General features: G+C 38.4%; 1 protein-coding gene and 1 long non-coding RNA gene across 9 annotated transcripts in view; one reads left to right on the top strand and one right to left on the bottom strand.

The window, feature by feature from the left end:
* Positions 1-22,469, top strand: part of CNTNAP2 (contactin associated protein 2) — a 568,010-nt gene that overhangs the window by 119,723 nt on the left and 425,818 nt on the right. For all 8 annotated transcript variants that reach the window (XM_085539942.1, XM_015854925.3, XM_085539944.1 and 5 more), the window contains one exon: positions 10,400-10,510. In XM_085539942.1, the coding sequence (XP_085396068.1) occupies positions 10,400-10,510 (111 nt within the window). The remainder of the gene's footprint in view (positions 1-10,399; positions 10,511-22,469) is intronic.
* On the bottom strand, positions 1,396-21,282 carry LOC116653012 (uncharacterized). The gene is made up of 2 exons (XR_004306361.2): positions 11,256-21,282; positions 1,396-8,280 (listed from the first exon to the last, which is right to left on the bottom strand). It is a non-coding gene; the product is annotated as an uncharacterized LOC116653012 (long non-coding RNA).

Consider the following 22,469-nt stretch of genomic DNA (forward strand, 5'->3'; position numbering starts at 1 on the left):
TGTAAACCTGTGTGTTTTCTCAGAGAAGCAATGAAATTCTGCTTGTTCATATCTGATTGTTAGGTGGTTGTGGTGGGCTGGTGTTACCTGGTTGCTAGATGCCCACACTCTGTTACTGAGAGGGCATCCTCAACACAGCATGTGCCATGCTAATGACTCAAACTCCTTGCCTGCAAGGTCCTGCCAGCAGATAAACATCTGCACTTATTACAGATGACAAGTCCTATAGATGCATACTTTTATATTTACTACTGTCATCCATCTCTTAAAACATTATAGGAACTCATAATCTACAAAGCGTAGTATAGTTTTTGAAACTCAGTATTTAGATATCTGCTTAAAATTGGAGGAAATGGGCTGTAATCACCTTATTTTTCAGATATTCTGTATACTGAGCATTTCTGAACAAGATTTTCTAATGAGACAAAAAGAAAGTATGGACACTTAGGGCATTATAAACACATTTGTTGCTATTTGTAAGGGAAACAGTTGATCACAGCCTGAACCTTTGATTAACCATCTGAGGCAAGTGATGAGTCAGCTGCAGGAGCACAGGTGAAGGTAATTCCGCTGTGCTCCCGAAGGGATGGAGCTTGACTCTACCTCTCCCAGATCCCATTTAAGGCCTGACCACAGTAAGGTGGCATCTCTTTCTGGAAATTACTCTTTTGTGGAGTTCTTGCAGTGAGCCTTGACATTGGTGTGTACCTATCTTGAAGGCCTTGGAGTTGGTGAGTCCTTTTCCTTTGTTGCCCTCTGGCTATTTATTCCCAAGTATATTTGTATTATTCCAACTGTATGTTATACTTGTATTGTTTCCACTGTATGCTATTAAAAAAAGAATTTGGATTTGTTTTAACTAGTCTTTAAAGCAAAAGACAAGGGATCAGTGGTACACTAGCCCTATATGTGGTTAAGCTCTTATAAAAATATATTTTAATCACTCAAGTTCAGAACTCTGTTTCCTGCTTCATATTTTTTTCTGCCTTGTATTTATGAGAAGCTTTCCTTTCTTTGTTACAGTAATATACCAAGCACAGACAAATCATAATCCATTTCATTGAGGAAGGGGGTTGTTTAGTCCATTCCTTTCAAAATCAGGTTAATTATTTGTGAGGCAATGCAAAGACTGAATAAAGAGTGCTGGAGCATCTTTCCATAGGTACTGCTCAGTCTCTGACTTTGTTGCAATACAGTTAAGATCTCTATTCATATTACTGTTATCATAGGCAGATTCTGTGGATCTTAAAACCCACTCAGAAATATTTTTCCAGTTAAGTAGCTTATTTTGAAATGTTTATGTATTTTGTTTTACACAGAAAAATGCAAACATGTAGCTTTGCTTTTGGAGGACAAAAAATAACCCACAATATTTTTTAGTCACAATGTATTTTATGTATCTTAAATACTTGTCCTCTGGTGCATTTTCTGTGATATTCTTTGGTCAGAAAGGTGTTGTTTCTCACAGTAGTAGAAGTACTTCAAAGAAAGAAATCCAACCAAGAAGTCAGAACTAACATGAGGCTGTAACACTCTCTGAAACCAGATACTGGTGCCTTTTATGACTGAATAATGTGTTTATTCTGATAATTTGTTACCATTATTTGCTCAGGTAATCTATGGACTTTTGGACTGTATGACTCCCTATTTAAAAAAAAAAAAAAAGCAAAAAAAAAAAGTCACCCCTACAGAATGCTTATTTGCCATCTTCTTCTTCTTTTTTTTTTAACTTAATATGCCTTCAAAAAATTATATACATATATAGGGCTTCTTTAACTTCTTATTCTTCCTTAAAAATTTAGACTGAATACCAATAATAAGCAAACCATGGCACAACTTGCTTTGTAAAACTCTGCCTCTAATTGAATTCCAAATTTCATTTATTAACAAGTTAGACCTGAGATAATTCAGAAGAAAAGAATTCCTTCTCAATAAATTTTGAACACTTGTAGAATTTGGAATTGTTTTTCTGATCAAATGCACAAGCTCCAGGCCTTAATTACCCTTGATTGTTTAAATCACTGCATAGCATAGACTAAAAATGTACTAGTACTTTTTTTCTTAAGGGTGTGAGGGTACAGAAACAATGGTTATATTAATGTTATTGCATACATGCTTTCTTGCTCCATAGTTGACTATGGTTGACATAATGTAAATGGTACTAGAAAATTATAATAAATTAACCAATTAATGTATTTTCTTTAAGAAAATCAGACTAAAATTTCCTTTATATTCATTTGGCTCTACCAAATACTCAGGGTAATATATGGATAAGACACATTCTATATTCCAGTTTCTTAAATATAACAAGATGTGATTTTGATGAGCTTTTCTAAGTGGCATCATTATGGTGTACTAAGGAAAACTGTATTTATAACTAATTTCAAAGCATGTCATATAGTTAGAGTAAAAATAGAATAACATCTTCATTATATTTTTATTAATAATTTCTAAGAAGATGACCATAGAAAATTAGAATTTGCACCGCCTATAAACTGAAAAGCGAGTTAGCTTTTTTTTTTTTTTTTTTACTGACCAAAGATAGTTGCTTCAATTGAGGTATTGACTATCTGACTGCAATTCCTTGATACTGCTTCTTGTGTTCATGATAAAGATTAGTAAATGCTCTTACTACCTTTCCTTTCACTGGTATTTTGTTCTCTTTTAAGAGCATAGAAGGAGCTGCAACACTTCAAGTCAGTATCTCCTCACAATAATGAAAAGCATGATAGAATATTTCATTTTTTCCCTAGATAATACTCTACAGTGTCAAGTATATGTAGAACTAAAAGCTAGACCTTGAATGCATCTAAACTAAATGTTGTGTCCTTGCTGCTAATTTCATGGAATTAGGAATTAGCTGGCAACACAAAACATGCATTCAGCTTTTCACTGTTAGTTCTAAATGTAACTATTGTTGGTTAGTAAAAAAAAAATTGACTTGAATATTTAAAAATATTTACAATTTCCTTTTGATAGGTTTAAATCTCTCACTTTAATCTCACTTGTAGGCTTGTTCATTAGAAGACTGGAGGGAAATCCAAGCAAGCTGACAAAAATTTTGCTTGTGGTGCTGATTCTCCCTTGCATCTCCAGGAGTTCTCCAGATACTTTACAGCTGCTAGTTGACTACTTTAATCTTCTCAACATACAATACTGACATAAGTAAAAATGTTCAGTCCAGACTCAGATACATAAATTTATGCAAATCTTGATCTGTCTTTATCATAGATGTGTAGTCTTTTCCTTTAGTCTCTAGGGAAATAAATACACACTATAATTATAGCTAATAAATGATAGGCATTTTCAGACATTGATGATTAAGAAAAAATAAATTCACAGAAGTTGTATCCTATAAATCTACTGCATTTTACTGACTTGTGGGAATGACTGAACCTTCATTAAGTTTGCAGGTGACACAAAGATGAATGGTGCAGTTAATACAACAGAAGAAATGCCATCTACAGGGATCAGGACAAGCTTGAAAAGTGGCTTCATGTGAAATTAATGAAATTCAAGAAGGCCAAAAGCAAGGTTTCATACTTGGGCTGGGACAATCCCAGATATGAATCCAAACTGGGAGAAGAACTCACTGAGAGCAGCCCTGCAAGGGAAGGACCTGGGTGTCCTGGTGTGGAACAGATTGCACAGAGAAGATGTGGATACTTCATCTCTGGAGTTGTTCAAAACCAGGTTGGATGTGTTGCCACTGATCTAGTGGGTGGCAAACCTGCTTATGGTATAAGGGTTAGAAGGAGATGGTTTTTAAATTCCCTTTCAACCCAAGCCATGCTGTAATTCTGCAATCCTATTACTGGTATCTAGTGCTGTTGCTTTGGTATGCCTAAGTATGCTGAGCATTTATGGGACTGCAGAGTTTACAGTTTCAAAGAAAATGTTTGCTAGCCTGCTGTAGGGCAAATGAGGGCAATGACAGAGCCTTCATTTGAGAAACAGATGCTATAGGAAAAAATATCAAAAGGAAGTAATTCATCCCTTCTGGCAAAAGCTTGGAGAAAGGGACAAGCTGAGGAATGTGACCGTCCCCCATTTGTACAGTTGTGCTGCAGAGGAGAAAAGGGGTGGGTGGAAGGGGGGAACCTGTGCAGTCTCAGATTCCATGGAAGTAGGCTCCATACTCCCACACTGCTCCAGGCACTCATTTGTTCAGGCTGTGACCCTGGAATTCTGCTACACCTGCTTAGATTTAGATAATTTTATTTATTTATTTTTTTTATTAGATAATAGAGTAAGACTTCATTCTTTCAGCCCAGATGACTCTATGTAATTAGAGTTTCACAGTACAAGACGCTGAAAATGCAGAATTTTGTAGGCTGCAACAAGTTTGTCAAATACACAATACAGTGTAAGTTCAGAAACCAGTTCATATTTTCCTGCTATTCAATAAATCTATGGTTAAAGATCTCATACTAGACCATGTTGCTCAGGGCTCCATCCAAACTGCTTCTGCGTATTTCCAGAGATGAAGAATCTACAGCCTCTCTGGGCAGCCACCACCCTCTCAGTAAAGATCTTCCCCCTGACATCTAATCAAAACCTTCCCTCTTTGAGCTGAAAACCATTTCCCCTTGTCCTATCACTGTCTACCCTTGTAAAATGTTGGTTCCCTTCCTGTTCATAATCCCCTTTTAATTACTGTAAGACTGCAATGAAATCTCCCAGCCTCCTTCACTGAAGTCTGTTCAAATGTTTAGCAGCCTCATTGATAAATGAATCACCTGTAAAGTTGTCGTGGGTTACCTAGACTTACCTATGCCTGTGACGGGGGGAGCCGCCTCGCAGGGTCTCCCCCCAGCCTGGAAAAGAAAGGAAGAAAAGGGGAATAGGATAAAAACAGCAGCAATCTAAGGAGGAAAACTTATTTTACTAAATATGATATCGGAATACAAGGAAACACAATATAATATAACTGAGGCTAATAAATCGAACGAAACAGAGAGAGAGAGTCCCCAAAAACTGAGAGGCCTACTGTGAACACTAGGTGACACGGCTGGAACGCTTCCCACTCTCCAAGAGTCCAAGAGAGAGAGAACTCCAGCCTGGGAATGAGATTATATAGCGTCCTGGTCCCGTGGCTTATCCCTGACAGCGATGTTCTCTGGGATATGTAGTCTTCTTCTGTGAACTGCACATTCAATAGAAGTATCTATGCTTTACATGATATTATTATGTGGAATACTGATAGCAAAATTACAAAACCATGACCATTGATATATCTTATCAAAGTGGCCTCATTGAGAAAATGGAAAGGGCAACTTGTGGTTCATCTGTATGTTCTTGACATTTATATCTAGCAGTAGGTTAGAATGCCTAGGAGCAGAGTAGGACCTGGAGGTCCTGATGGATGAAAGACACAACATGAGTCAGCAGTGTGCCCTGGCAAATGGGATTCTGGGCTTCATCAGGAGAGGGGTGGTCAGCAGGGATAGGGAGGTGATTGTCCTTCTCTACTCTGCTCTTGTGAGGCCATATCTGGAGTACTGTGTCCAGGTGTGGAGCCCTCAGTACAAAAAAGACGTTGAGATTTTGGAAAGGGTCCAGAGGAGGGCCACGAAAATGATCAGGGGACTGGAGCACCTCCCCTATGAGAACAGGCTGAGGGAGTTGGGCTTGTTCAGCCTAGAGAAGAGAAGGTTGTGGGGTGACCTCATTGCAGCCTTTCAATACCTGAAGGGAACTTACTCCCAGGAGGGGAGTAAACTCTTCGAAAGGGCTGACAATAGCAGGACACGGGGAAATGGTTTTAAGTTAAAAGAGGGAAGACTTAGGTTGGATGTTAGGGGGAAGTTCTTCACTAGGAGAGTGGTTAGGCCCTGGAACAGGCTGCCCAGGGAGGTTGTTGATGCCCTGTCCTTGGAGGTGTTCGAGACCAAGTTGGACGGGGCCCTGGGCAACCTGATCTAGTGTATGTAGTGTAGTGTATGTAATGCAAAAGACTGCTGTTTTAAAAATATTTATCCCTAACATGTCAATGTTAGGGAGCAGAGAAGATAATCAGATCTTCTGAGTATAATTTCTGATAATGCTAGTTACCCTGAACACATTTGACTTTTCCAGTTGGAATATGAAGAGTTATCTGCCCATAATATGCTCAGGAAAAAGAATAGGCTATCAAGCACTTCTGAAAAGCAGTCATGGGTTAGTATGCGTTCTCTGGAAACTGAATAAATGCATAGGGGAATTAGCATATCTCTAACAACTGACATAAATATTAATGCAGCTAGAATTCATAGTGTTTAATTCACTAGACTTTATCTCACATGAACAGGAATCACAGAATTACAGAATCTATTTAGACTTCAGTAAGGCCTTTGACACAATCCACCATAACATTCTTCTCTCTATATTGGAAAGTGATACATTTGATAGGTTGACTCTTTGATGGACAAGGAACTGGTTGCAAGGTTGTAGTCAGAGAGTAGTGGTCAGTTACTCTGTGTGCAGAGGGAGATCATTGACAAGTGGTGTCCCTCAGGGATCAGTACTGGGAGGGATGCTCTTTAACATCTTCATCAATTACATCAGCAGTCGGCTTGAATGCACCTTCAGCAAGTTTGTGGATGATACCAAGCTATGTGGTGCAGTCAACAAACCCAGTGGATGGGATGCTATTCAGAGAGATCTAGACAGACATCAGCAGTGGACCCAAGAGGTTCAACAAGTCCAAGTACTAGATGTTGCACCTGGGTCATGATAACCCCCACTATCAGTACAAGCAGGGGGATGAAAGGACAGAGAACAGCCCTGCAAAAATAAATACTGAAGGATACTGGTGGATGGCAAGGTGAACACAAGCTGTCAATGTGCCCTCACAGCCCAGAAAACCAACTGCATCTTGGGCTGCATCTTAAAAAGCATGGTCAGCAGGTCAAGGGAGGTGATTCTGTCCCTCTACTCTGCCCTGGTGAGGCCTCACCTGCACTACTGTGTACTGATGTGGAATTCTCAGTACAGAAGAGATGTGGACATTTTAGAGCATGTCCAGAAAAGGACCACAAAAACAATACAAGGGATGGAAGACCTTTCCTGTAAGGACAAGCTGAAAGATTTGGGGCCATCCAGTCTGAAGAAGGTTAGATAATCGGACTAATAGCATCCCACTATGTTCAAATTGCATGATTATTAAACTTTTTCTGCATCCACAGCTTTCTATTCAAATGTTCTTCTGCAAAGTTAGAAGTGTCCTCTGTACCCCAACCCCTAATACGACAATACAGAGAGGAAAGTCATAACAAACATATTTGATTCTAAGAATGTAAAAAAGCATTTTATCATAAAAAAGTTAATCTTCTTAATTTTGTAAATACATAAGGAATACAGGTTCAGGTGCTATATGACAAAAAGCTTTTGCATTTGTTTTCACATCCATTCTGTGGTATTGCTATGGTACACTGGATAAAGTCCTCTGTTACTTTCATGAAGTTCTATAAAGCAGGTAGATTTCTAAGGAGCCCTACCTGATACTGATAATACTTTTATTACATTAATTTATGATGTACTAAAATTTTGTACTTTCACTCTCCATGTGTGCATTATATATATATGTTTCAGTATCTACACATACATAGAAAGATTTATTTCAGTCGTATTCTCCATTGTAATTGTATATTTTTATATTTCATTATGACTGGTTTTAAAAATAGCTGGGGAGGAATGACTGGAAAGCAAGGAAAGTAAAAAATGCTCAGCTGTAGAGTGTATATTTTTCAATAATATACCCTTCTGTTTTTAAATCATAGAATCATAGAATGGCCTGGGTTGAAAAGGACCTCAAAGATCAACTCGATGCAACCCTCCCTGCTGTGGACAATCTTTACTTAGAAATCAAAATTAATGAAGAATGACTACAAATTCTTATCTAGATAGCATGAATAAAGAAGTGGCGATGAGATCAGTTTGCTAGAAATATTTAAGTTGAATACCTGTTTTTATGGACATCAAAAGCATACAATACATAAACAGACACTTTATAAAAACTTTTGTGGTTGAGTAAGTGTCTTTCTGTGATCATGATTTTTACCACAAAATTTGTAATGATTGTTTAAATCTGCTCCTCACTTTTAATCTTAAATTCTAATCTCATAGTACTTCAACTGCAGTAATAGGTGCCTGGCATCCAAGATGTAGGGCTATTCTCCAAGTCTTTCTCTGCTGCTAGAAGGTCATATGTGCCTCCAGCATCCTGCTTTGATCACGTGATGTGGCCACATGGCACTGTGGCCTCTTCCACTGCAGATCTGTGACAAACATACTGTGTGGCTAGAGCCAAAGTAAGGGAGAAAGGAGAAGTGGAATTAGTACTTCTGTTATGTAGTATATATATAAAACAAACAAACAAACAAACTTAATTTATTTTCCCTTATCAAAATTTTATCATATAATACCATGATAGTGAACTTTAAAGTCAAGAACTTTCATTCAGTTCAGTGTGAAGCGATTGCCCTTTATTCTTGCCTGTGCTTCTATGCTGATGTGAATTTTATTTTCTTCTATAACACTCTCATTGATTTTTGTGAGGCAAACTTATTTATTTAGTTAAATGTCAATGTAATGGTTCACAAACTAGTATTCTAGTATATTTTTGTGCTTCATGCTCTATTGTTGCATAACTAGTTCTATTTTTCCTTACATGAAATTTAAATCTTGGGAAATCTATATTATAAAACACTTGTTTCACTCACAATTGCCTTAGCTTTAACTTAAAAGTTCCAATTTTGATGATAGCATTAATTTTATTTCAATATGTGATCCGGTTTGCTGGTTCTTAATTTTATAATTGCAATGAAATCACACACTGTTGAATATTAATTATACCACCAACCAGGAATGAGTAGTGTTTTCTAGATAAATAAGTTGAGGATGATTTCGCTTATAGCAAAGCCTGTACTGCATTCTGCATACTTGAAAAGATTAATGAAGATGATCAGTGCAAGTTACGTTTTTTCTTGTGTAGTAGCTTGTAGTAGAAATGTAAATGAGTAAATTTACCTCTGAATTTCACAAATCTGCTGAATTAACTCATGATTGAACTAGAATAAAATACTTAATTTATCTGACCTAAATATTTGAAAAATCAAAAGCCAGTTCTCTCCATTCTAATTTGCATAATTTCAAACAACACGGGAAGAGATCTGCTTCATTTTTTTTCCTTTATAAGAACAACAAACATTTTGATTTTGGGTTATTACCATCTTAGATGTAAATAATACATTAATCTCTAAACTAAGTAAAATATAAATGAAGTTCTCAAATGGATTATAGAGATTACATTAAGAAAATTATTTTATTCCTCTTTTCAATAAATCAGTAATATGTGATAATTCATAGTCATTTATTCATGTGCCCTAATTTATTTTCTCTATTAAGATGAAAGTGTTATCAGCACTTCTATTTCAGAACTGAAAGTATTCTATGTACTTCTTACTAAGATTTCATGATAATTTTCTTTAGCACTAGGTTTGCATGTCATCAAAAGCATTCTAGGTGTATAAATTCAGGCATTATTTTTCTTTATTTGTTTATAGTAAATATCCTTAAGGAGAGCGGTGGTCCATGGCAGGCTTTGTCATAACTTTCTTGAACTCTAGGTCTTTGTTCTTGTACTTTTTTCTTTTTTCTTTTTTTTTCTTTCTTTTTTTTTTTTTTTAGTATATATATATATATATATATATATATATTTATTTTTTTTTTAAATTTTTTTTTTTTTCAGCTGGGAGTGAATTGTTTTGGTTCTAGGAGAAAAACAATGTTGATAATATACCACTGCTAATAGCTATCTTTAAGGCTATGTTGTATGGATCCAAGGCCATTTGCAGCAAAGGACCCAAGGAGTTGGGAGGAAACAGAATTAAGGCAGCTGACTTAAACTGGCCAAAGGGACATTCCATATCACACTGTATAAAATGGATGGGATTTTGAAGGGAGTGGGAGCTCATCTTGCTCTCTTTTGCTGCTCAGAGGTCTAACTGGACATCAGTCAGCTGGGGGGAGTGAGAGAAGAGAGAACGTTGAGTAGTAAGCATTTATTTCTGCATTACTTGTTACAAACATTTATATATAGATAAAATATAATGTCATAACTATTTCCCTTTTTCCTTTCTCTATCTTAGTAAACAGTTATATCACAATCCACAAGTTCTATTTTTTTTTTTAATTTATTTTTTATTCTCTCCTCCATTCCACTAGGAACAACTATGTGGAGATGAGCCACCTGCCTGGCTAAAGTTTTTACTGAAATGATGGGATGTATCCACATGTGTTCTGCATGTACACAAGTGACACAATTGTGTTACTACCCAAATAAAAATAAAGGGTGCATTGCCCCTTAATGTGTATGAATATTTATTAGCATAAAGAAAATATTTTTCCTGTGTTTCAGAAAAGTGTGATGAACCCCTGGTCTCAGCATTACCCCACTCCTCTTTCAGCAGTTCATCATCAATGACAAGCAGCTATGTGCCTGGGTATGCCAAGTTAAACAAGAGAGGAGGTAAGGCACACTCTCAACCTTATGTTCACATCTTTGAGAAAAATCACTGCATGATTTTTTTAATATGAAAATGCTTTTCTGTAAAGCATTAGCGCTACTGTTTGTTTCAACAATATTTTAGCTGTCTTGTTTTTGTAAACAGAATGAATTTTTCATTGCATGTTACAGTAATGACACTGCAGGAAGAAAAAAAATGCTAAGAAAACATGTTGCTTGGGTCAAATTTGTAAAGTTGACAAAGTCACATAGTAAAGTTGCGTAATTGACTTCAGCTGAAAGGGCATACCTATGTTCATAGGGCAAAGAAATATTTGCAAAGTCACTGTGTCTCACTCCAATTTATAGGGAGGGGGAGGAGGTTCTTTGATATATGTATACCTGGTGTGAGATTAAGAAATAATAGTTCAAATGTTGGTCCTACCAGTTAATTACAAATCTTAACCAATCAGGGAGATGAGGAAGGGGTGACCAGTGACTGTTATGAATTAGGGTGATGGAGAAGGGAAAGCAGGCTATAGGAAAGGTAGGAAAGAAGCAAGAATTGCGTAAAGTGGGGATAGTCACCACCAGGATCCAGCAGCATCCAGTTGGACACCATTCCAATGGTCCAAGGCAAAAGCACAGGGGGAGAGCAACAGCAGAGTGGTCAGCCTTATGCAGCAAGCAGGTAGTGTGCAGAACAAGTCCAGGAAGAAGAGTAAGGTCTCAGGTAGCAGACCCCTGGAGAGTAAGTCAGAATGCTCACCTCATGAGACTTCTGATGTCAGACACTTAACCCTCATGGTTGTTGGTCCCTTTTTTATCCTCCTTCTTTGGCATTGTGGCATTCCTGGATGCTTGGGTCACTCATCTGCAGTACCCTCAGAGATGGCTACCTCCCTCAAGATAAGCTCACACAAAAGACTGCTTGCCAGCCATTGAGCTGCAGCATACCTCTCTTGTTGCCCCTGGCCTGCAAATATTCAGGCAAAAGATCTTGCTACTTTTGACCAGAACTTGTCTGGACTTGTCCACCTGTGTCCCTCAGACAAAGGATTTCTCAACCTTTGCCCGGGACATGTACATCAGTGTTTCTCAGCAAGCTTTGAGACAACGGTGCAAAAAGTAATCTCTTACACATGGTCTTTGGAGCAAAACTAAAATAATTCTGGTTTGCTTTGTTGATTTAACTTGTTTCCCACATTTGCAATGCCTTCTATTGCTCAGCTTTTTCTAGCTTCTTCTAGCTTTTTCTACAGGAACTTCACATTTTTTGGCAGAGCCAAAGAGCGTATAAAAAGTGACTGTCACACACACTTCCATATATGTATCCCTTTCCCCAATTGCTGTTACAACAAAGTGACTTAAACAGAAGCCAAACATAAACTTAGGGAAAATAGTTCCAGTCCTGGTCCTTTGCCGAATTAATGCAAAGCACGTGGTCTGTCAGTACCATTAGCAGCTTCTTCAATTTTAGGTCTTTTACTTCTCAAAAGAGTTTCTATATGAACATTTTACTTTCCTTATGCTAATACCAGTAAAATTACTACAATACTCATTACTATGTTTAACAAGGGAACTGTAACTTCACTGTGTTTATGCTTCTGCTTCTATAAATGATGGAAATAGCTCAGTTTTAATATTGAATTATTTTCTTACATTGTGAAATTACAGATATTGCTAATGAAACTAGTAATAAGATATTTATTTATTTATTATTTTCTCCAAGGAGTCATTATCAGTGAATAGGTTCCCAAACTGAATATGCTATTTAAATCACACTGTGCTCAAGTCATTGGAAGGAAAAAGTTCTAGCTTCCAACTCTTACTGAGAAAATATACTTTTGAAAATTCTACTCTCCAACCCAATTTTAAATTTCTTTGCTATTTTCATGGCATTTTACTCTAGACTGGAGAAATACTTTAGTAAAAAGTATATTTTATTCTATTGATTGAGACAGCACAGTCATATCATTTTAATAAGAAGGTTGTAGTTTCTGCCATAAGTGTTGCAAATGGAAAGATACATACCAAAGAGCTTAAAATTTTTGATAGTCCTTAGGAAGTTTCAGAAACAGAAACATCCACAAAATTCCTCTTAATGCCTGTAATCACTTCCTATACAAATCCCATAACTATCGATTTAGGCAAACAGTACTAAAATTTCATGGAATAGTAAACATGGATCTGAAAACTTTAGGATGTATATTTAAGGTATTTTGAGTTTTGTTTTAGTACATGAGGTTGTTTCTCATATTTTCAAAGCATTCTAGTTTCCTCTGTAAGTCTTCACTGATGTAATGATTATTCCACTTACTTCATAGTGAGGAAGTCCAGAATTGACTATATACAACTTGCTTAGAAAAGGCAATCTGTTCAGCTTCCTATCTTCTATATTGCCTCTTGTTCCTGTTCTAATCCTTATTTATCGTTAGTGTAAGCAAAGAGAGCTTGATTTAATTAAATGAGCTTGATTAAAACAAGTAAACAGACAAAAGAACAGCTTTTATTAGAAGAAATTGTCAATTTGATAAAGAAGTGGTTGCTTGCAGGTTTGTCAATTTCTTGTAAACTCGTATTTAAAATGTATATAATTTTGAAGCCCTAGTGTCTATGTTAGTGCATCCTTGATTTATGTAATTGTAACAGCTCTGATTTTATCTCCACAATCAGAAAGTCAGAAGCCTGAGATTACAGTGTAGGTGTGCAAAGCCATTCCTTTTACCTATGACTCAGACATCCCAACTGTTCTACGGTGGCCTTACCTATTATACCTTCTGAATGTTCTGAATTATAGTAGTTGTGAAAAATGCTATCATTTTATTATTGTGGAAAGAAATAAAAAACAAGAAGGCCAAAGAAGCTATAGACACTTCTGTCTTTTTCTTTTTGTAAGCAAAAGACAGTGGATTCTCTGCAATACAATTTCTTATGAACACATCACACTGGAATTATTGCAGGGTAAATTGTTTCCTGCTATCCCTATTATGCTGGCAGAAAAGGGAGGAAAAAACCTTTGAAATTTGAAGTCTTGAAAAATGTAGGAGAAAACTAGAAAGATGTGGTGAATTGTATAGTGTAAGTAGGTTTAGTGAAGAAAGAGAATTGTGAGTTTTGACTAGTTAGAAGCTTATAAACAAAAGTTTAGAATATTATATAAAATTATAATATTTTTTTTATTTTGTACACACTTAATAGAATTATTTTCTCAGTAACTATCTCATTTCCTATATCTATGCAAAATAAACTTAGATTTCTCAGTGTGTTAAAAGAGGCGATATAATATTTAGAGTAACTTGAAATATGTTACCTTTACAAAATACATTACATTTTCCTTTTCAAAATAACTAACAGAAGTCATTTGCATTAATATATGCCATTAAATTACTAATTGCACTATAACACATTTGAATTGAAATCTAGTTAATAAATCAAACGGGTTTCTGTGTTCCTTTCATTTTTGTCCTACTTATTCTGTGAAACTATTCTGTATTGCTAACACCTTCTCAACTAAAATGGAAACAAAGGAGAGTTTTTAATTAACCCATTCTAGATCTTATGAAAAAACTATCTAATACTTGAACATGTGTAATGTCAAGGTTATAAGGTCTAACATCTCATGATCTGCCATTAGTAGAATCAATGGACTATATCACATCATGAGGATTCTTAGCACGTTTGATATAATGCATTATCAGTCTTTCCTGATACCTAGTGATACCCAAGCCATTGGACCTTAAACTTCTCACTGGTACAGGAATTATTGCTGCCCGTCATCTAGCTCATATCATTTTAATTTAGGCAAGATTTTCTACATTATTTTAATATAATGTAGTATTATGTGATATAATTGGAAGCTCTGAAACTCAGCAGTCTCAGAACTTCAACGATAATCCCAGAAGACAGCAAAAGTATGAAGGTCATACTGAATCTTGAGATGTACGGAAATTACCTTTTGCACAGTGAAATACAGAAGAAATTTGGCTTCTTTGGTTATCTTTCAAGTCCAATATTAGTCAGAAATATGAAGCTGCCAACAAAATTGGTAATATAATGTGGGGGAAACTTTTGTAAGACAGCTGCTGTTCAAAAAGCAGGTTTTTTATTGCTACTCTGTAACTCCTGTCAATGCTTTCATCTTAGCTGTTAATTGTGGCTATGACCTTGACCTTTTATCTGAATTATTGACATATTTGTAAAACAAACTTTAAAAAATATGGAAAAGTAGTTAACCATGATTTTAAGAAATCCTCTATCAGTTTATATGAATTATTAAAAGCAGTTTAATGAATCATTAAAAACGTTTACACTGAACATAGAATTCTTCATGTTGCACACATTATAAATGGAAGCATTTCTGTAACTATTTGTAAACACAATAGCTGTGTTCTATTCTTATTTAGTTTTAGGACACTGAGGGGGAAACACTTTCACATTTATTAGTAAAAGGGCCTCTTTATAAATTTTCTATTTTTTTCTTTTTATAAACTCAGTTTCTACCTGTTTTTATTCCTTTCCATAAATACATCAATAATTCAACATCATTTAAGAGCTGTTTTGGAACTAGAAATAATGTTTTAAGAAATGCATTTGTTTCCTAATGACTATTGTTTAATTATCAAACATTATTGTTGGATTCATATATTTTCTTGTATGTGTTCATCTGACTCATATCTAAGCATATAACCCATTGTGCTTATTCTTCACCTTCAAATTAATAACCTCAACTTCAAAATGTATATCCATCCTGCTTGCATTTGTAATGCAACTCAGTGAAGCTCCATGAATCTCTCTTTTGATTGCCGTTCATTTGACCTTAAAACTTTTATTCTGTACTTCAACATTCTGGTCCTAATTAAATATTATTCTAAAATGTTCACATTTTAAAAAATGTATTCTTATAAGTACAAATAAAAATGTTTGTTGTAGCTCACTCTTCTGGAACTACAAGTCCTTTCTGCACCTGAAGCAATACATAGAATGATAGGAAAAAACATGCACTGTGAGAAGACACCAGAACCATGACTGTGAAGGGGAAGGAAAAGCATGTTACAAAAATAAAAATACATACATATATATTAATAATAAAATTAATGTAGATGGAGAACAGACTGGTTCACTGAAACAAAAAGGAAATTTTTAAAAGAAAAGCATCATATTTTTCTATAAAAATGCAATCAAATTAAACTCTATGGAAAGTTAAGGTCAAATCATTGGATAAAAATAAAGCAACATTGGCTTCAGTTAATTTGCCATAACCTGATGAAAACAAAGGATTTTTTTCAGTTCATAAATAATTTTTTATTGAAAAGTTCAGAACACATGATCAATTTATTAGATACAGGGATATGATTTAGCTGGGAAGTATTGGTAATGGTTGGACTGGATGATCTTCTAGGTCTCTTCCAACCTTGATAATTCTGTGATTCTGTGATTCTGTGTTTCTAATTACATATGCTGGGGGGGCTGAGGTGGGAAGGGGAAGGAAAAAAAGTAATAATAATGTGCACTGTCTTCAAATTTGCATGAAAAGTCTTACTCACAAACAAGTATTTGAAGAGGCAGCATTTATAAGACCACCTGGAGCCATAAGCAAAATGGGAAGCTATCCAGGACCACAAACAGCTAGAGTCAGCAAATCAGCCTGATATATCTGACCAGATAGATTATTTCCAGCAAAAACCAATTTAGTTCATTAGTAACTTCTGAAGCTAATGAACAACTGACTCTGACAGGGAAGCATACATGTAGCCTTGCAGACAGCCAGGCTGGATGTGTTTATTACAGATATACTTTTTCCATATCCTCCAAAGACCATTACAGCAATAGCTGTTTTTCCTTAAAATAACTAAGTCCACTACCAGCTATTTTAAAAACACAGAGTTGAACATAAAGTATTCTGAAGCAGCACTGGGACATTAACCTGTTAATAGTGAATAAGTATGTCTGTGTTCTTATAGGCATCATCTCAAAGGCAAACCTAATTAGCTCTCTAACTCAACTCAGAATATGTATAACCTTGTTTGTACTCAAGCAGGAGCTAATGGTCACAAACACTGGATGATTAAGAAGTTTGCACTTCACTTTTACAGACTGTATAGTATAGGTCTTTCTTACTCTTTCTAATCAGTTGCTTTCAGTTTCACATGCATGAAAATCATACCCATAAGATGTGATAAAAGTTATCATACTTTTTCTAAATGCTTGTATTTCTTTTATTGTGTACTTGTTTAAAAAGCATTAACATTCAAAGAAATATCACTTGTACATGGAGATGATGTATATAGGTTGTAACACAAGAACAGTACTCCACACAGCAGACTTTTGCCCACATTAGTAAACTTTTCCCAGAAAGAGGTTGGTCCTGCAAATCAGGTACTAAAATAAAGTTAATCAATTTCAAGACTGAAGACATAACCTCTGCTGCCTAACTTCAGTTCCTAGACACTGGAGCTTTATCCTTTGGCATCTAACACACTTCATAATTGGTTTTAAAGGTAACGTGACTCTTTTTGGTGAGGTACTTTGCTCTGGAGCAGAAGCATTCCATGCCAAAGCAGGGAATTGCCTCAGTTGGTATGAAAGAAAAAACTGTTTCTTTTTTGTCTCAAAGCTTGCTTCATGAGGCCTTTCTGGTAAAAAGACTCTGACTGACAACTGCTCATTATCTAGGAGGTGAATGGTGGGTATCTCTGCTTATGATTGCAAAGATAAGCAGAAGCTGGACAAGCAGTCTTTTTCAGGGGTGCTGCTTGAAGGAGCCTCCTCTTGTTCATACTGGATAATCTCAGCTCCTTCAGGCGCTCCTCATAAGGGCTGTGCTCCAAATCCCTCATCAGCTTTGTTGCCCTTCTTTGAACACGTCCCAGGGCCTCCATGTCCTTCTTGCAGTGAGGGGCCCAAAACTGGACACAACACTTGAGGTCTCAACAGTGCTGAGTACAGAGTGACAATTACTTTCCTGTTCCTGCTGGCAACACTGTTTCTGACGCAAGCCAGGATGTAATTGGACTTCTTGGCCACCTGGGCGCACTGCTGGCTCATGTTCATTCAAGCATCAATCAATACCCTCAGGTCCATTTCCTCCATGCAGTCTTCCAGCCACTCTGCTCCAAGTGTCTTTGGGGTTGTTGTGGCCAAAGTGCAGGACGCGGCATTTGGTCTTGTTGAACCTCATCCCATTGGCTTCATCTCAGCTTTCCAGCCTGTCCAGATCCCTCTGCAGGGCCTCGCTACCCCCAGGCAGATCAACCCTTCCAGCCAACTTGGTGTCATTTGCAAACTTACTGAGGGTGCACTCAGTGCCCTCATCCAGGTCATCAGTAAAGATATTGAAGAGTACAAGCCCCAGCACCGACCCCTGTGGAACATCACTCGTGACCAGTCACCATCTGGATTTAACTCCATTCACCACCACTCTTTGAGAGAGAATGAGGAGCAAGTCCCTGTCAGACTTGCAAGAAAGGTATCAGGATGATGCCCCCCAAGCAGTGGTGGACCTCCCTGCCCTACCATCATCAAGCAGAGTGGGGTGATTTAAGAGAAGAGGAGGAGCAGAACCTGGTCTTAGCTTGGCATCACAAGCAAATGCTATCCTGATCTACTTCAGTTCTCCGGATCCCCTGTGTTTGAGACTCTGGAACTTGAGGATGAAGTGAGAGAGGATGTGGTGGGAGGTCCACCAGCAGGATTGACTAGGATGAAGCAGTTGACTCCACATCTCAAGACTGCTCCCACCAAGAAGAAGGTGATTATCAAAGGTAACTCCTGTCTGAGAGAAACGGGCTACCGTATTTGTTGGCCCTACCCATAGGGAAGTGTGCAACAAACTTGGGGCCTAGGTCGGGAATATTTCTAAGAAGCTTCCTAGTCTGATTCACCCCTCTGATTATTAATAGTTCAGGCCGGGAGTGAAGTTGTTGAGAGAAGCCTGAGAACTATCAAAAAGAACTTGAAAGTGTTGGTGTTTTTAGTGGATGGAGCAGGCACACAGTTCATATTTTCTCCATCCCTTCATTGGCAGGGAGGAATACTGAGAGGAACAGGAAAACTTCTCATAAATACATGGCTGAGAGGCTGGTACAATTGCAGGAATTTGGTTGGGGTTTTATTTACCATGGGGTGGTTTATTCAGTGCCTGGCTTGATAGTCCCAACTATCTCAAAGTAGGAAATGGATCCTAGCACAGGAGCTGGCAGGACTCATTGAGAGAGCTTTAAACTGGGCATGAAGAGGGGAGGAGATGAAACAAAGCTCACTAGAGATAAGAATGATGAAGGCAACGGACTCAGCTGAAGTGCATCTACACCAGTGCGCACAGCACAGACTACAAACAGGAGGAGCAGGAAATCATTGTGCAGCCTGCAAACTATGACTTAATTGCTATTACAGAAACATGGTGATATCACTGCCATGACTGGATTACCTGAATGGATGGCTATAAGCTCTTCAGAGGGGACAGGCAAGGAAGGAGGGGTGGTGGCATGGCTTTCTGTGTTAAAAAATGTTTTGATGTTGTTGAGCTTGGGGCTGGGAACAAAAAGGCAGTATTTCTATGGGAAGGATCAAGGGAAAGGCTAACAGGGCAGACATCATGGTGGGGTCTTTAATAGACAATCTAACCAGGATGAAGAGACAGATAAAGCATTTTACAAGCAGCTGGCAGACATTCCACAATCCCTAGCTCTCATTCTTATGGGGGATTTCAACTTCCCTGATACATGCTGGAAATACAATACAGTGCAGAAGAGGCAGTCTAAGATATTTCTAGAGTGGTGGAAGATGACTTCCTGATGCAGCTGGTAAGAGAGCCTCGCCTACCACATAAGATGCCTCACTAGATCTGCTGTTCACAGAGAAGGACTAATAGGAGATGTGGAGATCAGGAGCTGTCTTAGAGACAGTAAACACAAAATGTCAGAGTTCTCAATTCATGCTGAAGTCTGGAGGGGGTTAAGAAAAATGCTACCGTGGACTTCCAGAGGATGGAATTTGAACTGTTCAGGACATTGGTAGGGATGGTCACTTGGGATTCAGTCCTGGAGGATAAAGGGATCACTCTGGTCGCTCTTCAAGGAGGCAGTCTTAAAGGCACAGGAGCAGACTGTCCCCTGTGCCATAAGATGAGCTGGCCAGGAAGAAGACTGATGTGGATGAGCAGGGAGCTTTCCCTGAGGTTCCAGCAGAAAAAGAATCTATCTCTTGTGGAAGAAATGAAAGGCAACTCAAGAAGAGCACAGAGAAGCTGTTTGGAAATGCAGGGGGAAAAATAGAAAAGCAAAAGCCCAGCTTGAACCCAACCTGGCCACTGTAAAAGAGAGTAAAAAACTTCTCTCCAAATTTATTAACAGTAAGAGGAGAGCCAAGGAGAATCTTCATCCTTTTCTGGTTGCAACAAGGAACATGACCACTGAGGATAAAGAAAAGGCTGAGGTTCACAATGTCTTCTGTACACGTGTCTTTAAAACTCAGATCAGTTACCCTCAGGACACTCTACCTCTTCTTCCCTGACCTGGAAATCTCAGATGGGAAGAAGAATAAACCTCCCATGATTCACGTGGAAACACTTAGAGACCTTAGAGACTACTCTACCTCAACTGTCACTAGTCCATGGGACCAGATGAGATCCACCCAAGGGTGCTGAGGGAGTTGGTGGAGGTGATAGCCAAGCTGCTTTCCATCATCTATCAGCATTCCTAGTCAACTGGAGAGATCCTAGTAGATGGGAGGCTTGCCAACATGACTCCCATCTACAAGAAGGGCAGCAAGGAGAATCCAGAGAACTCCGGGCCTGCCAGCCTGGCCTCAGCACCAGAAAAGGTTATGGAGTGAATCATCTTGAGCATGACTATACAGTAGGTGCAGGACAACCAGGAGATCAGGCCCAGCCAGAAAAAAATCATGAAAGGCAGGTCCTGCTTGACTGATGAAGAAGTGACTTTCTGGGTGAACAAGGGAAAGGCTGTTGATGTAGTCCACCTAGACCTTAGTAAAGCCTTTAACACTGTCATCCACATTTGGACAGGTACATACTTTGCTGGGTAAAGAACTGGATGGATGGCCATGTTCAGAGTGTGGTTATGAATGAAGTAAAATCCAGTTGGCAATTGGTCACAAGTAGTGTTCCCCAAGAGTACTGGAGCTCATCCTGTTCAGTATCTTTATTTATGACCTGGATGGGGGCATTGACTCAGCAAGTTTGCAGACGACACCAAATTGGGAAAAAGTGTTATTGGCCAAGGAGGAAGAAGGCCAGGCAGAGAGTTCTGGACTAGCTGGACCAATGGGCAGAGGCTAATGGGATGAAGCTTAATAAGATCAAGTGCCAGGTCCTGCAGTTTGATTCACAACAGCCCCAGGCAAAACTATAGGCTTAGGGCAGAGTAGCTGAGGATGAGGAAGAAATGAGGAAGAAATGGACCTGGGGCTGTGTCTTGCTTCAATTTATGGGAGGGAGAGGAGGTTCTTTAATATATATATACCTGGTATGAGATTAAGAAACAATGGTTCTAATGCTGGTCTGACCAGTTTATTACAAATCTTAATCAGGAAGATGGAGGAGGACGGACACTACTACAGATTACGTGATGGGGTATCTCACTCCAATATAGGAGCGAGAGGGATATAGGGATATAGGAGGGTGGGGAGGTTCTTTGATATATGTATACCCAGTGTGAGATTAAGAAACAACGGTTCAAATATTTGTCCAACCAGTTTATTACAAATATTAACTGGGAAGATGGGGAGGGGGAGGACAGACACTATTATGATGTAGGGTGATGGGAAAGGGAAGGCAGGTGACAGTAAAGTTAGGAAATAGAAGAAAGGAGTCTTTGTAGGAAGCAAGAGGGAGATAGTTACCACCATGGATCCAGTGTGGTTTGTAGTTCAGTCATTGCTCTTCAGTAGCAGTGGCTTGTCAGGCACTGTTGTTCCATTGATGATGATGGTGACTGCATAGACAATTTCCAATGGTAGTACCAACTTATTTATAAGTCCAGAGTGGTCAAGTCAGCTCTCTTTAGAGTGACAGCTCAAATCCAGAGTGGTTGAGTCAGCTCTCCTTGGAATGGAAACTTCTGGCTCTGGGATCTCAGTAGAAACTCCTTTGTTCCCATCTTCTGGGCCTTGCCAGCAGATAAGAGGGAGCAGGGATGCCCATCTACATCCTGTTTTTACAGGACACGATGATATCATTCCCCTGTTTTCCCATACCAAGCCGGAGTTATTTAGTCACAGGACAGATCTTCCACCTGTAAACACTCCTGAGCACTCTCTTCCAGAGGAAAACAGTTCTGAAGGAAAGTGCTTTCAAATGCCCACAAACTGATGTTGATTGTCATACGGTAGCACCCATCACTTGCCTCCTCCATAAATCAGTGAGAGTCTTATCACAAGAAATACCTCAGGAAGCAAGCTTTGAGCCAGAGAACAAAGAAGGGCTCTCACATGGGGAAAGGAAGGAGGGGAATAGAAAAGATAGGAAAGAAACAAGAACTGCGAAAGTGGAGTAGTCATCACCAGGATCCAGCATCAGTCTATTGCATGCCCTTCTGATGGTCTGAGGCAAAAGTGCAGGGGAGAGCAGCAGCAGTGTGGCTGATCTTAGGCAGCAAGAAGGTGCAGTGTCAGTGTAGGTCCAGGAAGAAACTGCAGGATAAGTCCAGGAGGTAGCAGCAGGTCTTTGGTAGCAGGCCCAGGAATGTCTGTCAGCATGCAGGCATTTCACAGTGAGGGATCTGATGGCAGACACTTTTGGGGAAGAGCAGCAACAGAATTGGTGGCCTTAGGCAGCAAGCAGGTAGAGCTCAGAGCAAGTCCAGGAGAGAGAAGCAGTTTGTGATGTTTCTCATGTCAGAAACCTCTTGTTCTTCTTCAGCGTGAAGGTCTCAGGTGATGAGGAATCTGTTGTTAGAAAACCTCTTCTTCTTGAGGGATCTGTTGTCAAAAACCTGACTTTGTGGTTGTTGATCCCTCTTTT

The sequence above is a fragment of the Coturnix japonica genome, chromosome 2 (genome assembly GCF_054131305.1).
Source record: "Coturnix japonica strain WE chromosome 2, WE-NBRP24, whole genome shotgun sequence".
NCBI classification, from domain to species: Eukaryota; Metazoa; Chordata; class Aves; order Galliformes; family Phasianidae; genus Coturnix; species Coturnix japonica.